Here is a 21,476-nt window from a genome sequence, read left to right as displayed (position 1 = left end):
TTAAAGATATGTCTCATCATTGTGTCAATCATCAATGTTAGTTAAACATCATTGGGTCAAATACATGACTTTAATATGTTTTTTTTCGTGGATGATGATTCATCAATTTACTTTACAAAGTTATTGGTGCTGTCATATTTTAGTTTCTGCTGTGAAATTTTACCAATGAAATTCTCATTCAAATCATGTTAATATTTTAAGTAATAAATTTACACAATCCTACAATTTCATTGACTAAAATGATGATTTACTCTCATAATTGCATTTACATGCATTAAGGACTTTCCTTGCATCTTAAATTCCAAATAGGCTGTATATATGTTCAGACTCTCTACCTATAAATTATAGACATATATACCTGCACTTCTCTTTTCCTTGTTAATCATTTTAAGATAAGATGAACACTTCATCTCAATTTCTCTTCCTTTCACTCATTATAATTTGGTTCATATCTCTTACAGCTATTATTGGAGCTAATACTATTCACCCCGACGAAAGTATGATATCTATTTCTACCGTAGCTTATCTTTGATCTGATCTTTCTTTTGGTTTTTTGGCTTTTATGTAAGGATTCCTGTTAGGTTAAATATCATGTATTTTCTTTTGCTGATATAGAAATTCTGTATATATGTTTGATGACATGTTTGTAAAATAGAAATTTTTCAGTACTTAGCTGATAGCTCTCAATTGTATATTTAGAGAAAGTTCTTGAAGTTATAGCTAAATCACTTGGTAAGAAAGATTGGAACTTCGACACTGATCCATGCAGCAACAAACCTAACTGGGCTACACCTACGCCTCCAGGTCACAGATTGCAACTCGTAGTGAACAATGTCACCTGCAACTGCAGTGTTGCTGGTGACAACTTCTGCCATGTTGTTTCAATGTAAGTCTATTTTCCATGGAATTGACCGTTTGCTATCGGTACTTCTAATCAATTGGTTTGATTTTTTTTTCTTCATTTATGGTAGTACTGAAGTATTTACATTGATATATAGGTAGGAATTGCATTGTATACATCTATAAAATTGCTATGCATTATAGTGAATAAGATTTGAAAATAAAATCAATGTGCTCAGACATGTAATTTTACTAAAGTTATGTTTGGCAAATAGTAGAAGAGCTTGTTGCAATTTTTCTCTTAATCTATTGTTAAGAAATGTATCAGGCTTAATTATTTTATTTTGCTTATTGTTTATGTTTAACTTTTTTATGGCAAAATGTACATACAGAACTTTGAAAGGGCAAAATCTTCCCGGCACTCTCCCACCAGAACTGACCAGGTTGCAATACCTTCAATTTATGTATGTAATTCTCAAACTTTTCCTCAAATCTAAATTAACAAAAAAACATGTATCTATTTATTATTCTGTGTGTGACAAACTCTTTATCTCCCTCTCTATATTACAGCGACCTCTCTCGCAATTTCTTGAACGGTACGATTCCTAAAGAATGGGGCTCCATGATGAATATTCGTAACATGTATGATTTGTCTCTTTATAAGACTTTGCATTCAGTTTTTTGTGCACTTGTATTAATTACATGAACAATAAGCTAATGACATGTTTCTTAATTATCACAGTAGTCTCCCCAGCAACCGATTAACGGGTTCAATACCAGTGGAGATCGCAAATATATCTACTCTGATACAATTGTAAGTTGCTCATTATCCAATTAGCAAAAAAATATCCATTCGTGTTCATTTCAAAGAGTTTATGCAGAACTTAATTTTAACTTGAAATGAATAGGGATTTAACGGCCAATCAAATGTCGGAAAATATTCCTCATGAGCTTGGGAATCTAAGCCAGATACGAACACTGTAAGTAGTTTTTTTTCCACCCTTAATTGATGTTTCCATATGGAATAGAACCATAATTTACTGTTATGTTTTCAATTATATATAGGAAACTTTCCTCTAACAATTTTACCGGAGAACTACCTGCGACATTGGCAAAGCTCACCACATTGCAAGATTTGTAAGCTTCAAATTTTTATGATGTCAACTGATGAATAAGTTAAAAAATATTTTTTATGATAAATTTTCACATCCTCTCTGAATGCAGCCAAATTTCGGACAACCAGCTCTCTGGAAAGATACCTGATTTTATTCAGAATTGGACAAATATCAATACATTGTATGCACTCTGCTTTTTTATTTTAATTTTTCCTCGAACTTAATTGTTTTTTCTTGTATTGCTTTACTTTTAAAAAATTATCAATCTTTACTTTTGACAGAATCATTCAAGGGAGTGGATTAAGCGGGCCAATTCCTTCCGAAATTTCACTTTTGAGTAACTTAACTGACTTGTATGTGCAGTATTTTATATACTGATAAAGTAAGGATTGAAATTTCGTCAATGGTTATGTTTACTTATCTTTGATATAAATGTGATATTCAGGAGAATTAGTGATTTGAATGGATTAGAATATGCCCCTTTGCCGCAACTTGATAATATGCCTTCGTTAAAAAATTTGTGAGTTGAATCCTCTGCTTCTTTCAGAAATAGAAACGAAAAAAGCAGCAATAGAGGCACTGATAATATATCGTTGTCTATCTTAATGTTTCACAGGATTCTGAGGAACTGCAACATCAACGGGAAACTGAATGATTATCTTGCGAATATAACAACATTAAAACACTTGTAATTCCTTACTTGTTACATTATATAGCTCTCCAGCCTAGCATGTTTCAGGAATATGTATCTATGACAACTCATTCTCAATATGATACATGTTTCAGAGACCTCAGCTTTAACAACTTAAGTGGAACGATTCCGAGTACCTATGCTGAAGTGAGCGGTGCTAAATTCATGTACAAAATTCATCTTAGTATCTTAGTTCAATTCTTTTGGCGTATATGTTTAATCATGTATCTGTTGGCTACTTCACACCAACAACTCTGGTTTCAACTTTCAGTCTGAAGTAGGATATCAGAATAATACTTGAGGATTAAACTCAACCTATTGAAGCTCAAGTAATCCAGACCAAGCTGAAATTTAATTAATTATATGATTGCAATACTTTTAAGTGTTAGGAAATTTCAGCTTATAATATTTTTGTATATCGACTACACAACATATTTCGTTTCTAAAGGATCACATGCCCTTTCCATCTATTAAGGAAAAAATCTAAGAGAAAGAAGGTGACAATATATGAAGTGTCAAAGTGATAAGTTTTGGATTTTCTGTCATTTCATTGTCTTAATTGGCGTCTAAGAATTAAAAGACTTTTCTGTATACAAGAGTCCCTCGAGTCAGTTACCAAAATCAATCCAATCCTTGACAGAGAGGAAGAGAAAAATGGGTGTGATTAGCTTATTTCCATTAATTTTCACCTCAATAAATATTAAGCTTTGCATATTAATATCTTGATATACTTTTATGATAGATTTTTAACTGGAAACCTTCTCACTGGATCGGTGCCTGCTTGGAAAAAGAACATCGACGTGTAAGTTATTGTTCTAATACTACTTGTATGATTACTTTGATCGAACAAAGTACTTCAGTTATCATGTGGTAATACTATAAACGTATCATCCGTTATTTCTTTTACCTTTCTAAGTTAACTTTGCCTTTTCTTTCTGCTCGCTTCCTTGCCTTTCCCCTGCTTAGCTGTATAGTTTTTGTTTCTGTTTGCTTTTAAGTGTATGACCACCAAGTACCAACTATACTGCCATGATTAAGTATTCATTGCCAAATTAAAGTTTCTAAAAAATAATATGCAAATAATATCTAAATCATTATAGCTTTTTCATAAGTACTGCAGTTTAATCATTTGCTATTGTTCTCCTGATGAATTCTAGAGTTAGGTCCATAATCATTAGGCTGCAGGGTATATACGTTCATAACACCCTTAATCTCTCCGCTCTCATAATCAATAAGCAGCAGGGTTATTTTTTTCCGAATCAATGTTTAGGCTGATTGTGCATAACTTTTGTTTCATGTCTTTGCTTTACTCAATTATTAGCGACAACAAAGCCTTATTTACTCATTACGTTGGGTCAATTGCATGGATCAAAAACATTTGTAAGTCTTATCCACTAAGTTGGGTCGACTACATGTACCAAACTGTGCCATAATGTTCTGTCATAAATCATATTTCTATTCAACTCATTAATCTCTAGATCTTTCTTAATAGTTTAACTTACAGTTTTTCACAGTCTTTCTTAATGTTCTGTGCCATGATGAAGAACTTATTTCTTACCGACTTATTTGTATGGAAATCATTTTGAATCTTTTATGCACTCTTAGTAAGATTTTGCAATTGTTTACTTAATATTCTTGGGTTTCTTTGTAGTCACCAAATCTTTCATTAAGTATCCGATTGTTATATTATTATCATAATCTGAATCAAATTTTATGACTTGTATATAGAGATATTTCATACAATAACTTAAGCAACAGCCAAGGGAGTCAGATATGTCAAAGTGATAAACTGTAAGAATCCTTGCATTTTTGTGCATTATTTTTGCAAACTTTAAAACCTTTCTGAGACAACACTTTTTCTTAAACGTCACAGGAACTTGTTTTCTCCTTCATTGGCACACAATGACATGTAAGTTTGGTCTTATAAATACTAAAACATATATGTATACCCTTTCCATTTCCCTTTTATTAAGTTTATATCTTATTATACGAATCATGCTAACTTATTCCATTCCTTTCAGAGGAACAGTTTCATGTTTGAGCGGTTGCCCCAAACGTGAGTTTCTTCATGCTGCCTTTCCTATAGAGGGCTAAGATCTCACTATGTTTTTTCAAATTTTAAATAAAAATAATTTAGAACTACAAGAGTAGAGGGTAAGCATGTTCTAATAGGAGTTGCATCTTATCTTTCTACATTGGTACTGTATCAAATGATCTAGGCTAAACAATTTATTCCATTGGTGTGTCCATATATGATAGATCACTCATTAATTTTTTAATTATCAAACTAATCTTGTTTCTGAGGAAATGTTTCAAACTAGAGTCATAGATGGAACTCAAAGAGTTTACTTCTATTTTCTAGGTTCCCAAAATTTACTTTACAATAGTTCAAGCATGATAGTTAGAAAGAGAGAGATTTTGTATAGAAAAATAAAATTTCAATGAATATATTTTTCTTTCTTTATTTGATTTTCTTAGTTTCCTTAATATTTTTAAAGTTGCTCACATGTTCTTCTCAACCCAGCCTTGTACTCCCTTTTTATAAATTGTGGTGGAAAGCAAGCAATAGTCAACAAAAAAAGTTATGATGATGATTCAGATTCATCTGGAGCAGCTAAATTCCATGTCAGTCCAACAGGAAATTGGGCATTTAGTACAACTGGTATATTCATTGATGGTGATCAACTTGGAGAAACTTATTCCCCACCAAATTTAAATACACTTACTATGGCGGACACTGAATTGTACATGGATGCACGTGTTTCTCCTATTTCGTTGACTTATTACGGGTTTTGCCTGGCAAATGGAAGCTACACTGTAAATCTACATTTTGCTGAAATAATGTTCACCGAAGATCAAACTTATGGTAGTCTTGGAAGACGTCTATTTGATATCTACCTTCAGGTACATGCTTTAACAACTTTATTTCAGTTGTCACTCGGTATTTCGTAATAAAGAAATTAAGGCTATTGGTTAAGTGATCACTAGCAACTAAAATACGGAAACTACAGAGATTTTTTTTTTTTTTCCAATTAAAATACGGAAAATATCTCACTAACAATTGCATTTTTTTTATCATTAGCAGTAACTTTTTTGGTATTATTTATAAATCAAATTCTACAATATTTCTAAAACAAACCGACAATTAGAAATACTTGCACGTTGTAATCATCATGAAGCATTAAGGTTGTGATTGAAATGTTGCAGGGAAATCTGGTGCAAAAGGACTTCAATATTGCAAATGAAGCAGGAGGAGTTGGTAAGAAAGTCGTAAAGCTATTCAAAGATGTCATTGTTACTAGTAATACCTTGGAGATCCGCCTGTATTGGGCTGGAAAAGGGACACAGTCTCTCCCAAATAGATCAGTATATGGTCCTCTTATATCCGCTATATCAGTGGAATCTGGTGGGTTATGCTTTGTACATTCTTAATCTTATAATATGATCTCCATGTAATGTTCTAACATTTAAAACTCTTGTATTATAATCAAACAGACCATCCACCTGGAACCATATCTGCAGGAGCTGTGGCTGGAATTGTGGTTGCAGCCACAATTGCTATAATTCTAGTATTTGTTATACTTTGGTGGAAAGGATGTTTCGGAAAGAAAAACTCATTAGCAAGAGGTGATTACAATAAAGAAAAACTGTTAGCGTTATTCATTGAAATTTTTGCTCACACATGAATTATTCAAGTGATAAAAAATAAACTTGTGCATGTTGTGTAACTGAGTAAGTTCTCGAGCATGCACTTTTGTTATAATATCATGATATGTAATGTGAGGCTAGTTTTATCTTGATAAAAGAAAAGTTGAAAGCTTACAAGAAATAGATTCTTGATGCAGAGTGTCCATATGTAATTTTATTAGTATAAGAGATCTTTAATCTTTCTTTTACTTCAACTGGCAGAACTAAATAGTTTAGATGTACAGACGGGTATATTTACCTTACGACAAATCAAAGCAGCGACAAATAACTTTGATATTTCCAATAAGATTGGGGAAGGAGGATTCGGTCCTGTGTACAAGGTATTTTGCATAATATAAAACATCCTCTTGAGTGTCATGCTTTTATTATAATTTACATATATTTTTCAGCAAATTCTTTCTCAACTTCTAACAACTTACCTTTCCTTAAAATTCAGGGAAGTTTACCAAATGGGACATTGATAGCAGTGAAGCAACTTTCTTCTAAATCAAAGCAAGGGAATCGTGAGTTTTTAAACGAGATAGGCATGATTTCTGCTTTGCAACACCCTTATCTTGTTAGACTCCACGGTTGTTGTGTGGAGGGAGATCAGTTGTTGCTGGTATACGAATACTTGGAAAACAATAGTCTTGCTCGTGCTTTATTTGGTAATTTTTCCTTTATGGCCTACTTTGGGTTGCTATTCATGCGTTATTTCACATTTTCTAACTTAGGACATAACTAGTAGTATAATTGTTTGATTCTTATTACATCCACTAATAAAGGTCCAGAGGAACACCAAATAAAATTAGATTGGTCAACAAGGAAGAAGATCTGTGTTGGTATCGCTAGAGGTTTGGCATACCTGCATGAAGAATCAAGACTGAAGGTTGTTCACAGGGACATCAAGGCTACCAATGTGTTGCTTGATGCGAATCTCGACCCAAAGATATCTGATTTTGGTTTGGCCAAGCTTGATGAGGAGGAGAATACTCACATTAGCACAAGAATTGCTGGGACATAGTGAGTAACTATACAAGTGTTTCCTGCTCCGAGTTTATTAAAAATTACTCCAAAAAGTTACCAAATTCAGTTCAAATGATATTTTTATAGTATAAAACTTTAATATGTTTTATACTGATATCAAGTTATTACAATGATATGTTCCAACTATGCAGTGGATATATGGCTCCTGAATATGCAATGCATGGTTATTTGACGGATAAAGCAGATGTTTATAGTTTTGGAATTGTTGCTTTGGAAATCGTTAGTGGAAAGAGCAACACCATGTATCGGTCAAAGGAGGAAGCATTCTATCTTCTTGATTGGGTAACTTTTTAATGTTGTCAATTAGTCATGTAAATCTGATTATCCATTGTACTATCTACTTGCACTTCGTTTTGTGTCACACATTTATTGTTTCTTTGAAGAAGTTCGTTCTTTGAAGAATTTTCAAAAATTGAATTTAGATTTGTTTGAAATGAAACTATTTTTTTTTTTCTTTCGACAGGCACATTTGTTGAAAGAGAGAGGTGACCTAATGGAACTAGTTGATAGAAGATTAGGTTTAGATTTCAACAAAAAGGAAGCTATGGTGATGATCAATGTTGCTCTCCTATGCACCAACCTCACTTCAAACCTTAGGCCATCGATGTCGTCCGTGGTAAGTATGCTTGAAGGAAATACCGTGGTTCCAGAATTTGTTTCAGATTCAAGTGAAGTAATGGATGAGAAAAAGTTGGAAGCAATGAGACAGTATTACTATCAGATTGAAGAAAATAAGACAAGTAAATCACAAACACAAACTCAAAGTTTATTAACTGATGGGCCATGGACTGCTTCATCTTCATCAGCTGCGGACCTTTATCCTGTCCGCCTTGATTCTTCTTATTGGGAGAAAAGAAATTAAGATTGTTTGTTGAAAAATAATTGCATCTGCTGCTTGAAGTCCTCCCATTATCATGTGAAGAAACCATGATATCTTAAACTCAGTTTTGAATTCTATTACACTGTTCTTTGTAAAAGAAAATGGTGTGTTGTTGAGAATTTAGCTTAAACTCAGTTTAACAAAAACACCATGATATCTTAAACTCAGTTTTGAATTCTATTACACTGTTCTTTGTAAAAGAAAATGGTGTTTTTGTTGAGAATTTAGCTCCACTGAATACTCAATCATAAATAGATGAGTGAAGTCTTGAAAGAGAAAAGAGCTATCAGGGAGTTACTACGATAGAGTGAATTCCGTTGTGACGTCAACTTTTAACGGGTGTGACAATGTCAGGAGTTGCACATTGAGTAGATACAATTACTCAATATGGTTAACCGGTTCTATCTAATAAACCGTTTTTTTGGATTAGGCTCTCCTCATGTGCTTAGTCCCAATGTTTTCCATCAATTGCTACATTTCGAACTCCTAATACATCACATAGTTTACCCTCACTACAACCTTTTTGTTTTTAACAGTTAAACAAATATAATCTAAACTATGAAAATTGTTGTCAAAAAGCATATGTAGCAGTTTTGGCCCAAACTACACATGGTTAACACATGGTTCGGTTCGGTTTTATGAACCATTAGAACAGTTTGGTTCGTTTTTTTCAAAAAAATGAACCGTTTGAATAGGTGAAAATTCTTAATCGATTATGAGACAACGTTTGCCTATGTGTCACAAAGATACTATATTCAACTTTTCTATATATCAACAAAGCATATTGATATCATCGGAGTCTAGTACAAATGGTTAATGTGTTTATTGGTGCGCATTGTAAACTCGACAATATTGAATTTGATTTCTAATCTTAAAAAAAAAAAAATGCAAATTAATAATGTTTGATTTCTTATCAACAAAGAAACTAGCACACTGACTTTAACAAATTATAGTCCTTAAGTTAGTGGTAAATAATATATTCTATCATCACTAACCTCCTCCCTTTTTGTCTCCTCCTTTCACACTTCATGTTCACCTGTCACTTTCTCTTAGATTTTCTTCTTACTTCTTTGACTCATTCACTAACTTGTGTAATCAAAACACAAAAAGTCAACCATATTCTGATTAGAGACGAGATATATAGTACTGAATTAGCAACTTGTGTAAGAAAGTTAAACTAAACTACAAGGAAAATAATACCTAACACACATTTCAAGATTTACAACGTGTATACCCCTTTATACTTCATTATAATTCATATATTTAACTCAAGTAGCCTCCTTTAAGAAACCTTAAATTTTACATATATACAAGCTGGTAACATGCTTAAGATCATAATTCTTCCACTGATTTATCATAAAGTGATATTATCTCTTCAAATATGAAGCTTATCATCATGAACATGAATTTTCCTCTATCATTTCATCTTTTGCTTCTTGCTTTTTGTTTGATCTCTTCATTTGCTAGTGGAGCTACTTTATTAGAAGAAGAAGGTACGTACCTTATATGTCTCTTAGTAAACTATTAGCACAATAAAAACATCACTGTTACTAAGAGAGGTCGACCAGTTGGTAAAGAGTAGGCTCATACCTTGCAAGGGCTTGAGTTTAACTCCTCCCACCGGCGTTAGGACATTATTTGTGGATATTATGTAAGTATCACTCTCAATGCTCTTTTAGTCTTGAGACTGTTCTTACTCTGGTGAATCCTTGCGGTCCAACTCACCCGTTGAATATTAAAGACGAAATAAATAAAAATGGTCTTCAATTTTTGCATCTTTAAAACTGAACTCAAACAATTTTTGTTTTTCAATCTCTACTTTTTGTCACTATAACTCAACTTTTTTGTAGTAGTAGAAAAAAAATCATATTTCAAATTCCAATACAATATGGTTTTAACATTATGATTATGTATATATGTTTCTTTTGAATAATTTACAGTACAAGTTATGAAAGACATAGCTAAGACACTTGGGAAGAAGGATTGGGACTTCAGCATAGATCCATGCAGTGGACAAAGTAACTGGACATCTAGTCCAATGAAAGGGTTTGCAAATGCTGTTACATGCAATTGCTATTTTGCCAATTCCACTGTCTGCCATATTGTTAGCATGTATGTCCCTAATCTCCATATGTGTGCCTCTTTTGTGTGTTTGTTGAAGATCTTCTTCAATGTCTTTATGCCTAAAAGACCAAGTATATATTTCTACCAACCTTAATTAAAATTCATTAAATACTTAAATTCAACCATTTAATTTGCATTCCATGTTATGTGTAATAAATAAGAATAATTATATATTTCTACCAAGTAAAAAAGTGGCTATATATAAATGGTCAACCTTCGGTTGGATAACAATTTCAAAATGTTAAACAAGCTTATAATAAAAATATTTTTATGCTCTAGATTTCTAGTTATGAATTTCATTTTTGCCTCAAAAATCAATGTTGCAGTGTTCTCAAGTCACAAAATCTTTCGGGCACACTTCCAAGGGAACTTGCTAGATTGCCTTACCTCCAAGAAATGTATGTTGTCATTCTACACCTTACTAAATTTGTATATCATCATCATCATCATTAAATTATCATAATGTTTATTTGTTCACTATTTTGTTGGTACAGTGATCTTACTCGCAACTACCTTAATGGTACAATCCCTCCACAATGGGGTTCCATGCATCTTGTCAATATGTATTTCCTCTTACCCTTTCTTTGATTTCTTGTTAATTTATTTTATGCTGATTAATGGAATTTAATTAGTAAATCGTTCATCAACAATGAATTTGTCCAAGTGGTAAGAATCTTATACCTTTCAAGCAACTGGTCAGGACTTTGATCATGTTTTCTTGCGAACTAAGAAAATTCGGTTTAGCGATGAAAATTTTGTAACATGTAACAAAAAAAAATAGTAAATATTTATGAGAAATGAGTATTGTTTTTTTATATCATTTTTATATTTTTTTTCCTTTTGGAATATAATCTTCTAAGTAGTTTTGCAATGTTTCTTAATTTTTTGACAGTTCACTATTAGGAAATCGTTTAACTGGTCCAATTCCAAAAGAACTTGGAAAAATCATCACCCTGAAAAGCTTGTAAGTAATTTTCTTATTTCGATTTTTTGAAAATTGCTCAAGGAACTTATAATTATTGAAACTTGAAATGCATAGGGTTCTAGAGTTCAATCAATTATCTGGACAGCTTCCTCCGGAGCTTGGAAATCTTCATCGACTTGAAAGACTGTAAGCCCCTTAATTTGTAGGAGTTGGAAATCACAATTTATATTTCCAAAGAGGATAGAGCATAGCAGAATTTAAATAAATCGTTGTTGTTCCAAAATATGCAATTTAGTTCAAAATGTTGTCAAATAGCAGTTATAACCGTGTTATATCATATAGCTTTAGTGTTGATTGAGAAGTTTTTTGTCTACATTTTATGCTTTAAACTTGGATGCTTTGATGTGATTAGATGAACATTGGCGAGGAAACTATTTCCAAATTCATAGGTTTCTATAGGTAGTTTGATTTATATAGAAAAACCTATAAAATAAGTGTGATTATATTCATTCAATATTTTGCAGGCTTCTTACCTCCAACAATTTTACTGGAAATTTACCAGCAACATTTGCTAAGCTCGCTAATCTGAAGCAGATGTAAGAATCCTTTGTTTGGTTATTTTTGTTACACTGAATTACATTTACTATATCAATTTCATATTAATCTGTTGCTTACGGTCTAATCGACTTCATATTAATCTGTTGCTTACCGTCTAAAAATGCAGTCGACTTGGCGACAATCAATTCTCTGGAACTTTACCTGATTTCATTCAAAGCTGGGAAAGTCTTGAGAGGCTGTATGAACTTTTTATTTCTTGTTGTGAAATTTCTAAATCATCAATTTCTTTTCCTAGTTGAATTGCATATTATTTATCTATTTATCAAAAGAACGACTCTTGATTGTGACAGGGTTATGCAAGGGAGTGGTTTGAGTGGACCAATTCCTTCTGGAATTTCATATCTAAAAAACCTCACCGACTTGTAAGTAAGATGTTTCTTACTGTGGTCTGTAGAGCACCGACACTTCGAATTGATGGCATGATAGGTGCCTGACATTGACCCGACACCGACTGTAGTCGCATTTGAGCAATTCAATTTTTTCAAATTATTACGGGTGTCTGTGTGTCAATGTATGTATTGTATCTGTCTGGTGTTCTTTTTTGTGTCAGTGCTTCATAGTTTGTGGTTCACAGGCTCAAAATTCATATTTTCTCTTATTGAATTTCACCATGCTTAAAAAATGTTATGCAGGAGAATAAGTGACTTGAAAGGATCAGATTCTCATTTTCCGCAACTTAATAACTTGAAAAACTTGGAAACATTGTGAGTGAATTTCTTGGATTTTTAGTATAAAGCAATCTTTTTAGTAACAAAAAAATAAGAAAGAGTAAACACCATAGCCATTTTGCACTTAAAGATTTACATATTATCAAATTGTTTGACAGAGTACTGAGGAGTTGCAATCTTATAGGAACAGTTCCAGAATATCTTGGAAATATTACCAATTTAAAATCATTGTAAGTATTTAAAATCATTGTCACTAAACATTTTTCTTGTTTCTTTTCCGAAAACAAATTTTCTCTTGAGTAATACTATCCTGAACATAATTTCTTTTTCAGAGACCTCAGTTTTAACAAATTAAGCGGACAGATTCCGAACACTTTGGGCGGCCTCAAGAACATAAATATACTGTAAGCATCATCCTTTGAGTTACTTGTATACATTTGTTCTAACTTTAGGCCTGAGCAAACTTGAAGGCCCAAGCCAACACCACCGGGCCAACCCAAGTGGGTCACGATCTAGTCTTTATTAAAATGAATATCGGTATGATTAGCTCAGTTTAGTCGATGAAAGGATTCTTGGGACTATCCGTGTTATGTGGGAAGAGGATATATAATTTAACAGTATTTACCATTTTAATGGTTCATAAATTATTGATGAGTTTTATCAATTGACTTCTCTGATCTTTTTACCTAGATACTTAACTAGAAACCTTTTTACTGGACCACTGCCAAATTGGATAGCTAGACCAGACTATACGTGAGTAATCCTTCCAACCCTACTTATTTGATTTATTGATTTGAAAATTATAACTCCTGCATGCTAAATTGCTTTACCATTAGGTTTCTATATTTCAATGTAAATAAGTGTTACATATAGTTCTTTGTTCCATCTTTAATTCTGAATCACATGCTTAAATTGACAGAGATCTTTCATATAACAACTTGAGCATTGTAAATCCAGAGCAGTTGACATGTCAACAGGGAACCTTGTAAGAATCCATGTATTTGCATACTTTTTTTGTTTCAGATATTTTAAGAAACTATCTAAGCTTTGGCTATTTATTAACCATGTGCCGTAGGAACTTGTTTGCATCATCTTCAAAGGGAAATAACTCGTAAGTTTTGTCCTACTCATAAGTCATTTTATGCATATAGCTTATACATATTATAATGTGATTATGCTGATATGTTACACACCTTCATTATTTTCTCAGGGGAAATAAGGTTGAATGCTTGGGGAACAATGGCTGTCCGAAAAGTAAGTTGATTGGTAATGGATTTCCTTCAGATTCTCCATTTCAATTTATTTATTTCTTCAAAGGTAGAATGTGAAATGCGAACTTTTCTTCCCGAAGAACGCCATGTTAATATGAGTTAGTCATCTGAACAACTTAATCGGTATTGTTTGTCAATGGTCCATTTTTCTTGGCTTCACCTTCTTTGTAAGCATTTATTAATGAGTACCTACAAATTAGATATCATGTAACCAAACAAATCATCTTTTCATTTCTCTTTTTCATTAATCCACTGCTTATCTTTTTTCTCTTGCATCAACTTATGTAAGTCAACTCAAACTGAAAGTTAAGGAAATAGCAATGGAAGTGTCGATACATAAGGATGCAAGAATCCAATTTTTTTTTTTTGTATTGATAACTTTAATTTTTTCTAATGTGGTTATCTTATTGTAATTAGCATTTAATTCTTTTCTGGTTATTCCAGCTTGGTACTCTCTCCATATAAATTGTGGTGGTAAAGTCATAACTTCTAACGAAAGCTTGATATATGACGATGATTCTAATGAAGTTGGACCAGCAGCAAGCTTTCACCGTAGTGGATCGAATTGGGCACTTAGCAACACCGGCCACTTCTTTGATAGTAGCCTTGTGGAGGATTACTATACCTGGTCTAATAAAACGAACCTTTCCATCGACAATGGTGAGTTGTATATGGATTCACGGGTTTCTCCTCTTTCCCTAACATATTATGGATTTTGCATGGGAAATGGAAACTACACAGTAAATCTCCATTTTGCGGAGATAATGTTCACCGATGACCAAACATATAACAGTCTTGGGAGGCGCATATTTGACATCTATATTCAGGTTATAGTCTCATTGTCTTATCTTTGTCAACAACCTTTTAGTGTTTTTGTGCCTTATCCAAAAAAAATATATCTTTGTCAACAACATTTTTTGTATTGATCAAATTGTCCTTTGAAGATTATAAACCTTCTTTTGATTGAATTATTGCAGACAAGGTTGGTGCTGAAGGATTTCAATATTGCAAAAGAAGCCGGTGGAGTTGGTAAGGCAGTCGTAAAGAAATTCACTGCTATTGTGACTAGTAATACGTTGGAGATTCGCCTTCATTGGGCTGGGAAAGGGACAACTGCTATCCCATTTGGATCGGTATATGGTCCTCTTATATCGGCTATATCGGTTGATCCTGGTCAGTTATAGTTCTTCATGGTTCTTATGCCATCATCCTCTAATATGGTTTATATGCAAATCTTTTATATTTTATCATAATTAAACAGACTTTACACCCCCGGTGGAAAAGGGAAGTAGCATGCCTGTTTGGAAAATTGCTGTGATTGTTCTTGCTGGAGGACTAGTTATCTTACTGATATTTGGTATATCTCGGTGGATAAGATGTCTCAGACATATAGGTCCGTTAGAAAGAGGTAAGACCTAAGAAGATAGATTAACTCTAAAACACGATTTTGATGCACAATTGGGATTTTTCAAGCATAAAAGTTAATTTTGGGAAATTTCTTTATAAACATAACAGGTGAATTTGATTTTATAATAATATAGATTGTTTTGTCAATGCTGCCATTTTGTCTAGATTTGTACTTGCTAAACGTATTGATGTGGAAATTGCTCAAAACAAATCTCTGATTTTATATATTCTTTTTTACTTCAATCAACAGAGCTAAAGGGTTTAGATTTCCAACCTGGGCTATTTACGTTACGGCAAATCAAAGCAGCGACTAACAACTTTGATATTGCCTATAAGATTGGAGAAGGAGGATTTGGTCCTGTGTACAAGGTATTTTGCATAATATAACAAATCCTCGTGTGTCATGCTTTTCATAAAACTCCTTTTTAACTTCTAACAGCCAACCATTCCTTAATATTCAGGGAAGTTTACCAAATGGGACATTGATAGCAGTGAAGCAACTTTCTTCAAAATCAAAGCAAGGGAATCGTGAGTTTTTAAACGAGATAGGCATGATTTCAGCTTTGCAACACCCTTATCTTGTTAAACTCCACGGTTGTTGTGTGGAGGGAGATCAATTGTTGCTGATATATGAATACTTGGAAAACAATAGTCTTGCTCGTGCTTTATTTGGTAATTTTTACGATATGGTCTATTTTTGTGATATTTCGCATTTTCTATCTTAGCAGTCGACTATGTAGTTTCATTGTCTGATTTTTATTACATTCAAAAATGAAGGTCCAGAGGAACACCAAATAAGATTAGATTGGTCACCAAGAAAGAAAATATGTGTTGGTATTGCTAGAGGTTTAGCATACCTTCATGAAGAATCAAGACTGAAGGTTGTTCACAGGGACATCAAGGCTACTAATGTGTTGCTTGATAAAGATCTCGATCCAAAGATATCTGATTTTGGTTTGGCCAGGCTTGATGAGGAGGATAATACTCACATTAGCACTAGAATTGCTGGGACATAGTGAGTAACTACAATTATTGCCTTCTTTGAGTTTATTAAAAATTACTCCAAAAAGTTACCATTCAATTCAAATGATATTTTTATAGTATAAAACTTTGATATGTTGTATACTGATATCAAGTTATTACAATGATATGTTCCAACTATGCAGTGGATATATGGCTCCTGAATATGCAATGCATGGTTATTTGACAGACAAAGCTGATGTTTATAGTTTTGGAATTGTTGCCTTGGAAATCGTTAGTGGAAGGAGCAACACCATGTATCAATCAAAGGAGGAAGCATTCCTTCTTCTAGAATGGGTAACTATTCTATGTTCTCCATTGACCATGTAAATTTGATTATCCATGACACTATCTACTTACATTTCGTTTTGTGTCGCACATTTATTGTTCGTTCTTTGAAGAATTTTCAAAAATTGATCATGTACATTTGTTTGAAATCAAACTATTTGTTTTTTTTTCTTTGAACAGGCACATTTGTTGAAAGAGAAAGGTGACCTGATGGAGTTAGTTGATAGAAGATTAGGTTCAGATTTCAACAAAAAGGAAGCTATGGTGATGATCAACGTGGCTCTCCTATGTACCAACGTCACTTCAAACCTTAGGCCCCCCATGTCGTCGGTTGTAAGTATGCTTGAAGGAAATACCGTGGTTCCAGAATTTGTTTCAGATTCAAGTGAAGTAATGGATGAGAAAAAGTTGGAAGCAATGAGAAAGTATTATTATCAGATTGAAGAAAATAAGATAAGTAAAACACAAACACAAAGTCAGAATTTATTAACTGATGGGCAATGGACTGCTTCATCTTCATCAGCTAGAGATCTTTATCCTGTCCACCTTGATTCTTCCTATTGGGAGAAAAGAAATTAAGATTGTTTGTTGATAAATAACTGCATCTGCTGCTTGAAGTCCTGCTATTATCATGTAAAGAAACCATGATATCTTAAAATATAGTGTTCTTTTTAAAAGCAAAAAATTGTTAAATAGATACAGTCTATTATAGTGAGGTAACTCATTTAAGTTATAGTTTTATGTTTGAATAAAAAAACAATACTCCAATGTTTTGACGAGCTACCTTTCATTTGTAGAATGAAGACTACACATAGGATTTTGATAGTTTAACAACATCATCTATGTTGGACAAAAGGTTGAATATACCATATAATCATTAGCTTAATAACTTTATATGTTTACTACCTCCAATTTAAATATACAATTATTTTTAATTTTATTTACTGCATTAAATATTATTTAACTAACATATATTAATTCGACAATCTTCCCAAGCTTTTCTTGTTATGAAAAAAAAGTAATTTCAAGTACTTTAGCTACATAATGTATCTTTATAAGCTTTTGGAGGAAATTGGGAGGGGACTATCAAATCAGAGAGAAAACATATGGGATCAAAATCGCTCAAAAGAAAAGTGAAGGGATCACATGATACTTGAATGGGTAAAAATAAAATTAAGCAATAGAAAAACGAATTGGATATCATACTTCAACATTTGTTACCCTTTTCCTTGTGGTCTGCTAATGCGCTTCTTTAATTGGATCTCACACTGAGTAGAGAAAAGTGTTCAATGTGGTATTAAAGTCATGATCCTTTCCTATCCAATACACTAGCTAGTCTTTTAAATTCATCTCTTCTTTGTGGTTAAGTCATAATAATTGGTGCTTTCACTACTAGAAAATTCGGATTAGCGATGGCAGAAAAATGTCGCAAAATGAGCTAACATCAGTCGCTGAAGAATTTCTGACGGATTTTGTGACGTACCTGAAAACCATCGTGATAATGGCGTCGGAGAAATTAAGCTAGGGGAAATCAAATCCGTCAAATTTGCAACGGTTTCCTTACGGTCGCAAAAAGCAAATCTCTGACGCAAAGCCTCGCAAAATATTGATATTTAAACCCATATTTCCGTCACAACATTCGAGGGAAAGAATCCGTTGCAAATTTCTGAGAGAATAATCACGTCACTAGATTTCTGGAAATTTGAATAGCGTCGCATTAAAGGCTGATGCTAATTTGTAGGACAAAGATTTTGAAACTTTTAATTTTCTATTGCAAATAGAAAGAAAAAAAAAATTGCATTAAAATAAGTTTAGGAAATTTCTCAATTCTTTTTCAAAATGATTTTTTAAAATTAGATAAGATGAATCACAAATATCAAAACTTTTAAGAAAACAAAATACATAAAATTCACATTAATATTTGATGAAAAAACCTTTTTGGTTCCGTTCACAAGAATAACACTACTTATCTACTGCATCAAAATATATTGAAATTATTACGAAATAGTATTATAAAATTGTTCTTGAAACTAAAAGATATATTCAAATTCTCTAAATAACATGATAAAGTGGACACGAAATTTCGTTGATAGTTTGGTCCCGCAAATGGTTAGTTATTATAGGCTAGGTTAAGCCTACCATACTGAATCATTGATAGATGAGTGAAGCCTCCAAAGAGAAAAGGGCAACCACTTGGTCAGTGATTATTGAATGAAAGTAGCTGATGACATAACTTTTAAAGGGCGTTACAATGTTGGCATTCACTCATTAAGCCAAAATACTCTTCCCTCTAATGAATGGACCAGTCTTTTAAACTGGACTCTCCTCATGTGCTTAAGTCCTATCATTTTTAATCACATGCTTCAGTTCAAACTAATAAAACATTGCAGGGTTACCCTCAAGGAGACCTTTTCACTTCTTTTATAACAATTAACTAACAAACAAATTTATCCCTGTTATAACGTCAACTGAGCGTCCCTCTCGAAAGCCACCATGGTATCCCTGTTATTGGGCTATTCCATCATCACTGGGTTTGGTATCTAATAAATTTGTGGTTGTGTTTTTCTTCTTTTATTGTTATGCTATTCGGTTTGGTTTTTATGTTCTTTATTTGAGTTTAAGTTTGTACTTTATATGATTTCTAAAATGCTTCTGAAGGACTTGTTTCATAGGTACTGTATTACAAGTAAGATACTTATGACGGTTGTCACCGAACTCATTATCCTCACAATCATGCAATTGTCTTCTCAACATGTGGCAGAATTTGTCATTTCAGAGACCATTTATAGTCGATATGTGCGAACACCTGTAATAATCTTTTTCCAAAGTTGGATGAAATCAAAGACTGTGGATCTTATATTATTAGTGACCTTTGGCCATATGTGGAAGATCTTAGCCTGTTTGTTACGATTTGTATTTTGGTTTATTATTGCCTCAATATTCTCTGAAAGTACTATATGAATTCTCAGGGGGATTTTAGCTATCTTGATAACTTGTACTGCTCTCAAACTATGGATGGGGATTGTCCCAATTCATTGTAATTAGAGTCCTTAAGTTAGTGGTTAATAATATATTCTATCATCACTAACCTCCTCCTTTTTTTGTCTCCTCCTTTCACACTTCATGTTCACCTGTGACTTTCTCTTAGATTTTCTTCTTACTTCTTTGACTCATTCACCAACTTTAAATTATTATTACTTTATTACTTTATAATTTAATCAAAAGACAGAAAGTCAACCATATTCTGAATAAACACAAGATATATAGCACCGACTTTGCAACTTGTCTAAGAAAATTATAAACAAAACTATAAGGAAGATAATACCTAACACCTATTTCAAGTTTTACAACGTGTATCCCCCATTTATACTTCATCATAATTCATATATTTAAATCAAGTAACCTCCTTTAAGAAACCTTAAATTTTGCATATTTTACATTTCTAACAACATATATACAAGTTGGTAACATGCTTAAGATCTAATTGACTTCTTATAAGTCATATAGTCATTCTTTTTCTCTTCAACTTTTTGTCAACAATATATATATACACAAACAATCATACAGAAAGTATTTTTCTCTTGCTGCATCCTTTCTTAATATACACCTCCATTTCACATTTCCATTCAAATATGAAGCTTTTCCCTCTATTATTCCATATTTTGCTTCTTTCCTTTTGTTTTATCTCTTCATTTGCTAGTGGAACTACTTTGTTAGAAGAAGAAGGTACGTACCTTATATTTCTCTCGCATAGTACATCATCACCACAATAAAACGTTACTATTACCAACAAAGGCATGAGTTTAACTCCACGTAGCAGCAATAGAACCTTATTGGTGGAAAATACGTAGGTATCTTTGTCAAAGCTAATTTAGTCTTCAGACTATTCTAACAATCATTGTTGTCAAAATCCCGACTTAAATCCTAAAATCTAGGATTTTGCCACTTTCTTCACCTTCAACGACTCAAATTCATAGTAGAATCTTAAAATAGGAAAAATCCATCGATTTTGATTGCGATTTTACGATTTCTTATAAACTAAGTCATTTATGATTATATACCATTTATAACATATATTCATGTATTATTATTTTTTGGTAAAATCCATCGATTTTGATTGCAATTTTACAATTTTCTATATCGATTTTACAAAAGTCCTTGAGTAAAATCCTTCGATATTGATTGCGATTTTACGAGTCCCGATTTTACTATTCCCTTTTGAACTGAAGTAAAGTCCTGATTTTGACAATCTTGCCAACACTGGTGAGTCCATGAAGCCCAACTCACCTGTTCAATATTAAAGACGGAATAAATAAAACTGGTCTTCAATTTTTGCATCTCTAATACTCAGAGATAGAATTCAAACAATTTTTGTTTCTTGTTTTCCAATCTTTGCTCTAGGTCACTAACTCAACGTTTTGTAGTAGTAGAAAAAAAAATTCAATTTTAAATTCCAACACAATATGATTGCAACATTATGATTATGTATATATGTTTGTTTTGAATAATATACAGTACAAGTTATGAAAGACATAGCTAAGACACTTGGGAAGAAGGATTGGGACTTCAGCATAGATCCATGCAGTGGACAAAGTAACTGGACATCTTCTAGTCCAATGAAAGGGTTTGCAAATGCTGTTACATGCAATTGCTATTTTGCCAATGCCACTGTGTGCCATATTGTTAGCATGTATGTCTCTAATCTCCATATATGTGTCTGTTTTGTGTGTTTGTTGAATATCTCCTATAGTGTCTTTATGCCCAAAAGACCAAATCAATTTTTTTAGTGTTGGGTTTGGTCTAGTAATGCTATAATGATTACTTGAAGGAAAAACCTACAACTATGTTTTTTCTGTTAACAAGAATTTTAGTATTATTCGTCGGTCAAAATACCT

At 32.7% G+C, this 21,476-nt stretch overlaps 2 protein-coding genes across 2 annotated transcripts; both read left to right on the top strand.

Moving 5' to 3' along the window:
* Positions 1-121: 121 nt before the first annotated feature.
* Positions 122-8,483, top strand: LOC25487219 (probable leucine-rich repeat receptor-like serine/threonine-protein kinase At3g14840). The gene is made up of 24 exons (XM_013609088.3): positions 122-497; positions 700-886; positions 1,233-1,304; positions 1,411-1,482; positions 1,583-1,654; positions 1,749-1,820; positions 1,906-1,977; positions 2,065-2,136; positions 2,237-2,308; positions 2,401-2,475; positions 2,572-2,643; positions 2,742-2,813; positions 3,389-3,448; positions 4,375-4,437; positions 4,520-4,555; positions 4,668-4,702; positions 5,171-5,550; positions 5,854-6,052; positions 6,142-6,273; positions 6,556-6,674; positions 6,791-7,001; positions 7,119-7,356; positions 7,512-7,662; positions 7,844-8,483. The coding sequence occupies exons 1-24, from the start codon at positions 398-400 to the stop codon at positions 8,240-8,242; spliced, it is 3,033 nt and encodes a 1,010-aa protein (XP_013464542.2). The 5' UTR covers positions 122-397; the 3' UTR covers positions 8,243-8,483.
* A 1,153-nt stretch (positions 8,484-9,636) lies between these two features.
* Positions 9,637-17,470, top strand: LOC25487218 (probable leucine-rich repeat receptor-like serine/threonine-protein kinase At3g14840). Its single transcript, XM_013609087.3, has 24 exons — positions 9,637-9,753; positions 10,201-10,372; positions 10,711-10,782; positions 10,879-10,947; positions 11,277-11,348; positions 11,424-11,495; positions 11,834-11,905; positions 12,034-12,105; positions 12,218-12,289; positions 12,560-12,631; positions 12,754-12,825; positions 12,928-12,999; positions 13,286-13,348; positions 13,515-13,580; positions 13,671-13,706; positions 13,806-13,849; positions 14,311-14,693; positions 14,844-15,039; positions 15,128-15,274; positions 15,524-15,642; positions 15,735-15,945; positions 16,051-16,288; positions 16,440-16,590; positions 16,762-17,470. The coding sequence occupies exons 1-24, from the start codon at positions 9,642-9,644 to the stop codon at positions 17,158-17,160; spliced, it is 3,054 nt and encodes a 1,017-aa protein (XP_013464541.1). The 5' UTR covers positions 9,637-9,641; the 3' UTR covers positions 17,161-17,470.
* The last annotated feature ends 4,006 nt before the right edge of the window (positions 17,471-21,476 follow it).

The sequence above is a fragment of the Medicago truncatula genome, chromosome 2 (genome assembly GCF_003473485.1).
Source record: "Medicago truncatula cultivar Jemalong A17 chromosome 2, MtrunA17r5.0-ANR, whole genome shotgun sequence".
NCBI lineage: Eukaryota > Viridiplantae > Streptophyta > Magnoliopsida > Fabales > Fabaceae > Medicago > Medicago truncatula.
This window is presented reverse-complemented; position numbering and strand designations above follow the sequence as displayed.

Bases quoted from the DNA above. Each gene is read 5' to 3' on its own strand.
- LOC25487219 (XM_013609088.3), top strand. From the start codon at position 398: ATGAACACTTCATCTCAATTTCTCTTCCTTTCACTCATTATAATTTGG. The intron at 1,978-2,064 runs GTAAGCTTCAAA...CTCTGAATGCAG, and splicing joins CTCACCACATTGCAAGATTT to CCAAATTTCGGACAACCAGC. The intron at 6,675-6,790 runs GTATTTTGCATA...CTTAAAATTCAG, and splicing joins GATTCGGTCCTGTGTACAAG to GGAAGTTTACCAAATGGGAC.
- LOC25487218 (XM_013609087.3), top strand. From the start codon at position 9,642: ATGAAGCTTATCATCATGAACATGAATTTTCCTCTATCATTTCATCTT. The intron at 14,694-14,843 runs GTTATAGTCTCA...GAATTATTGCAG, and splicing joins TATTTGACATCTATATTCAG to ACAAGGTTGGTGCTGAAGGA. The intron at 15,040-15,127 runs GTCAGTTATAGT...ATAATTAAACAG, and splicing joins GGCTATATCGGTTGATCCTG to ACTTTACACCCCCGGTGGAA.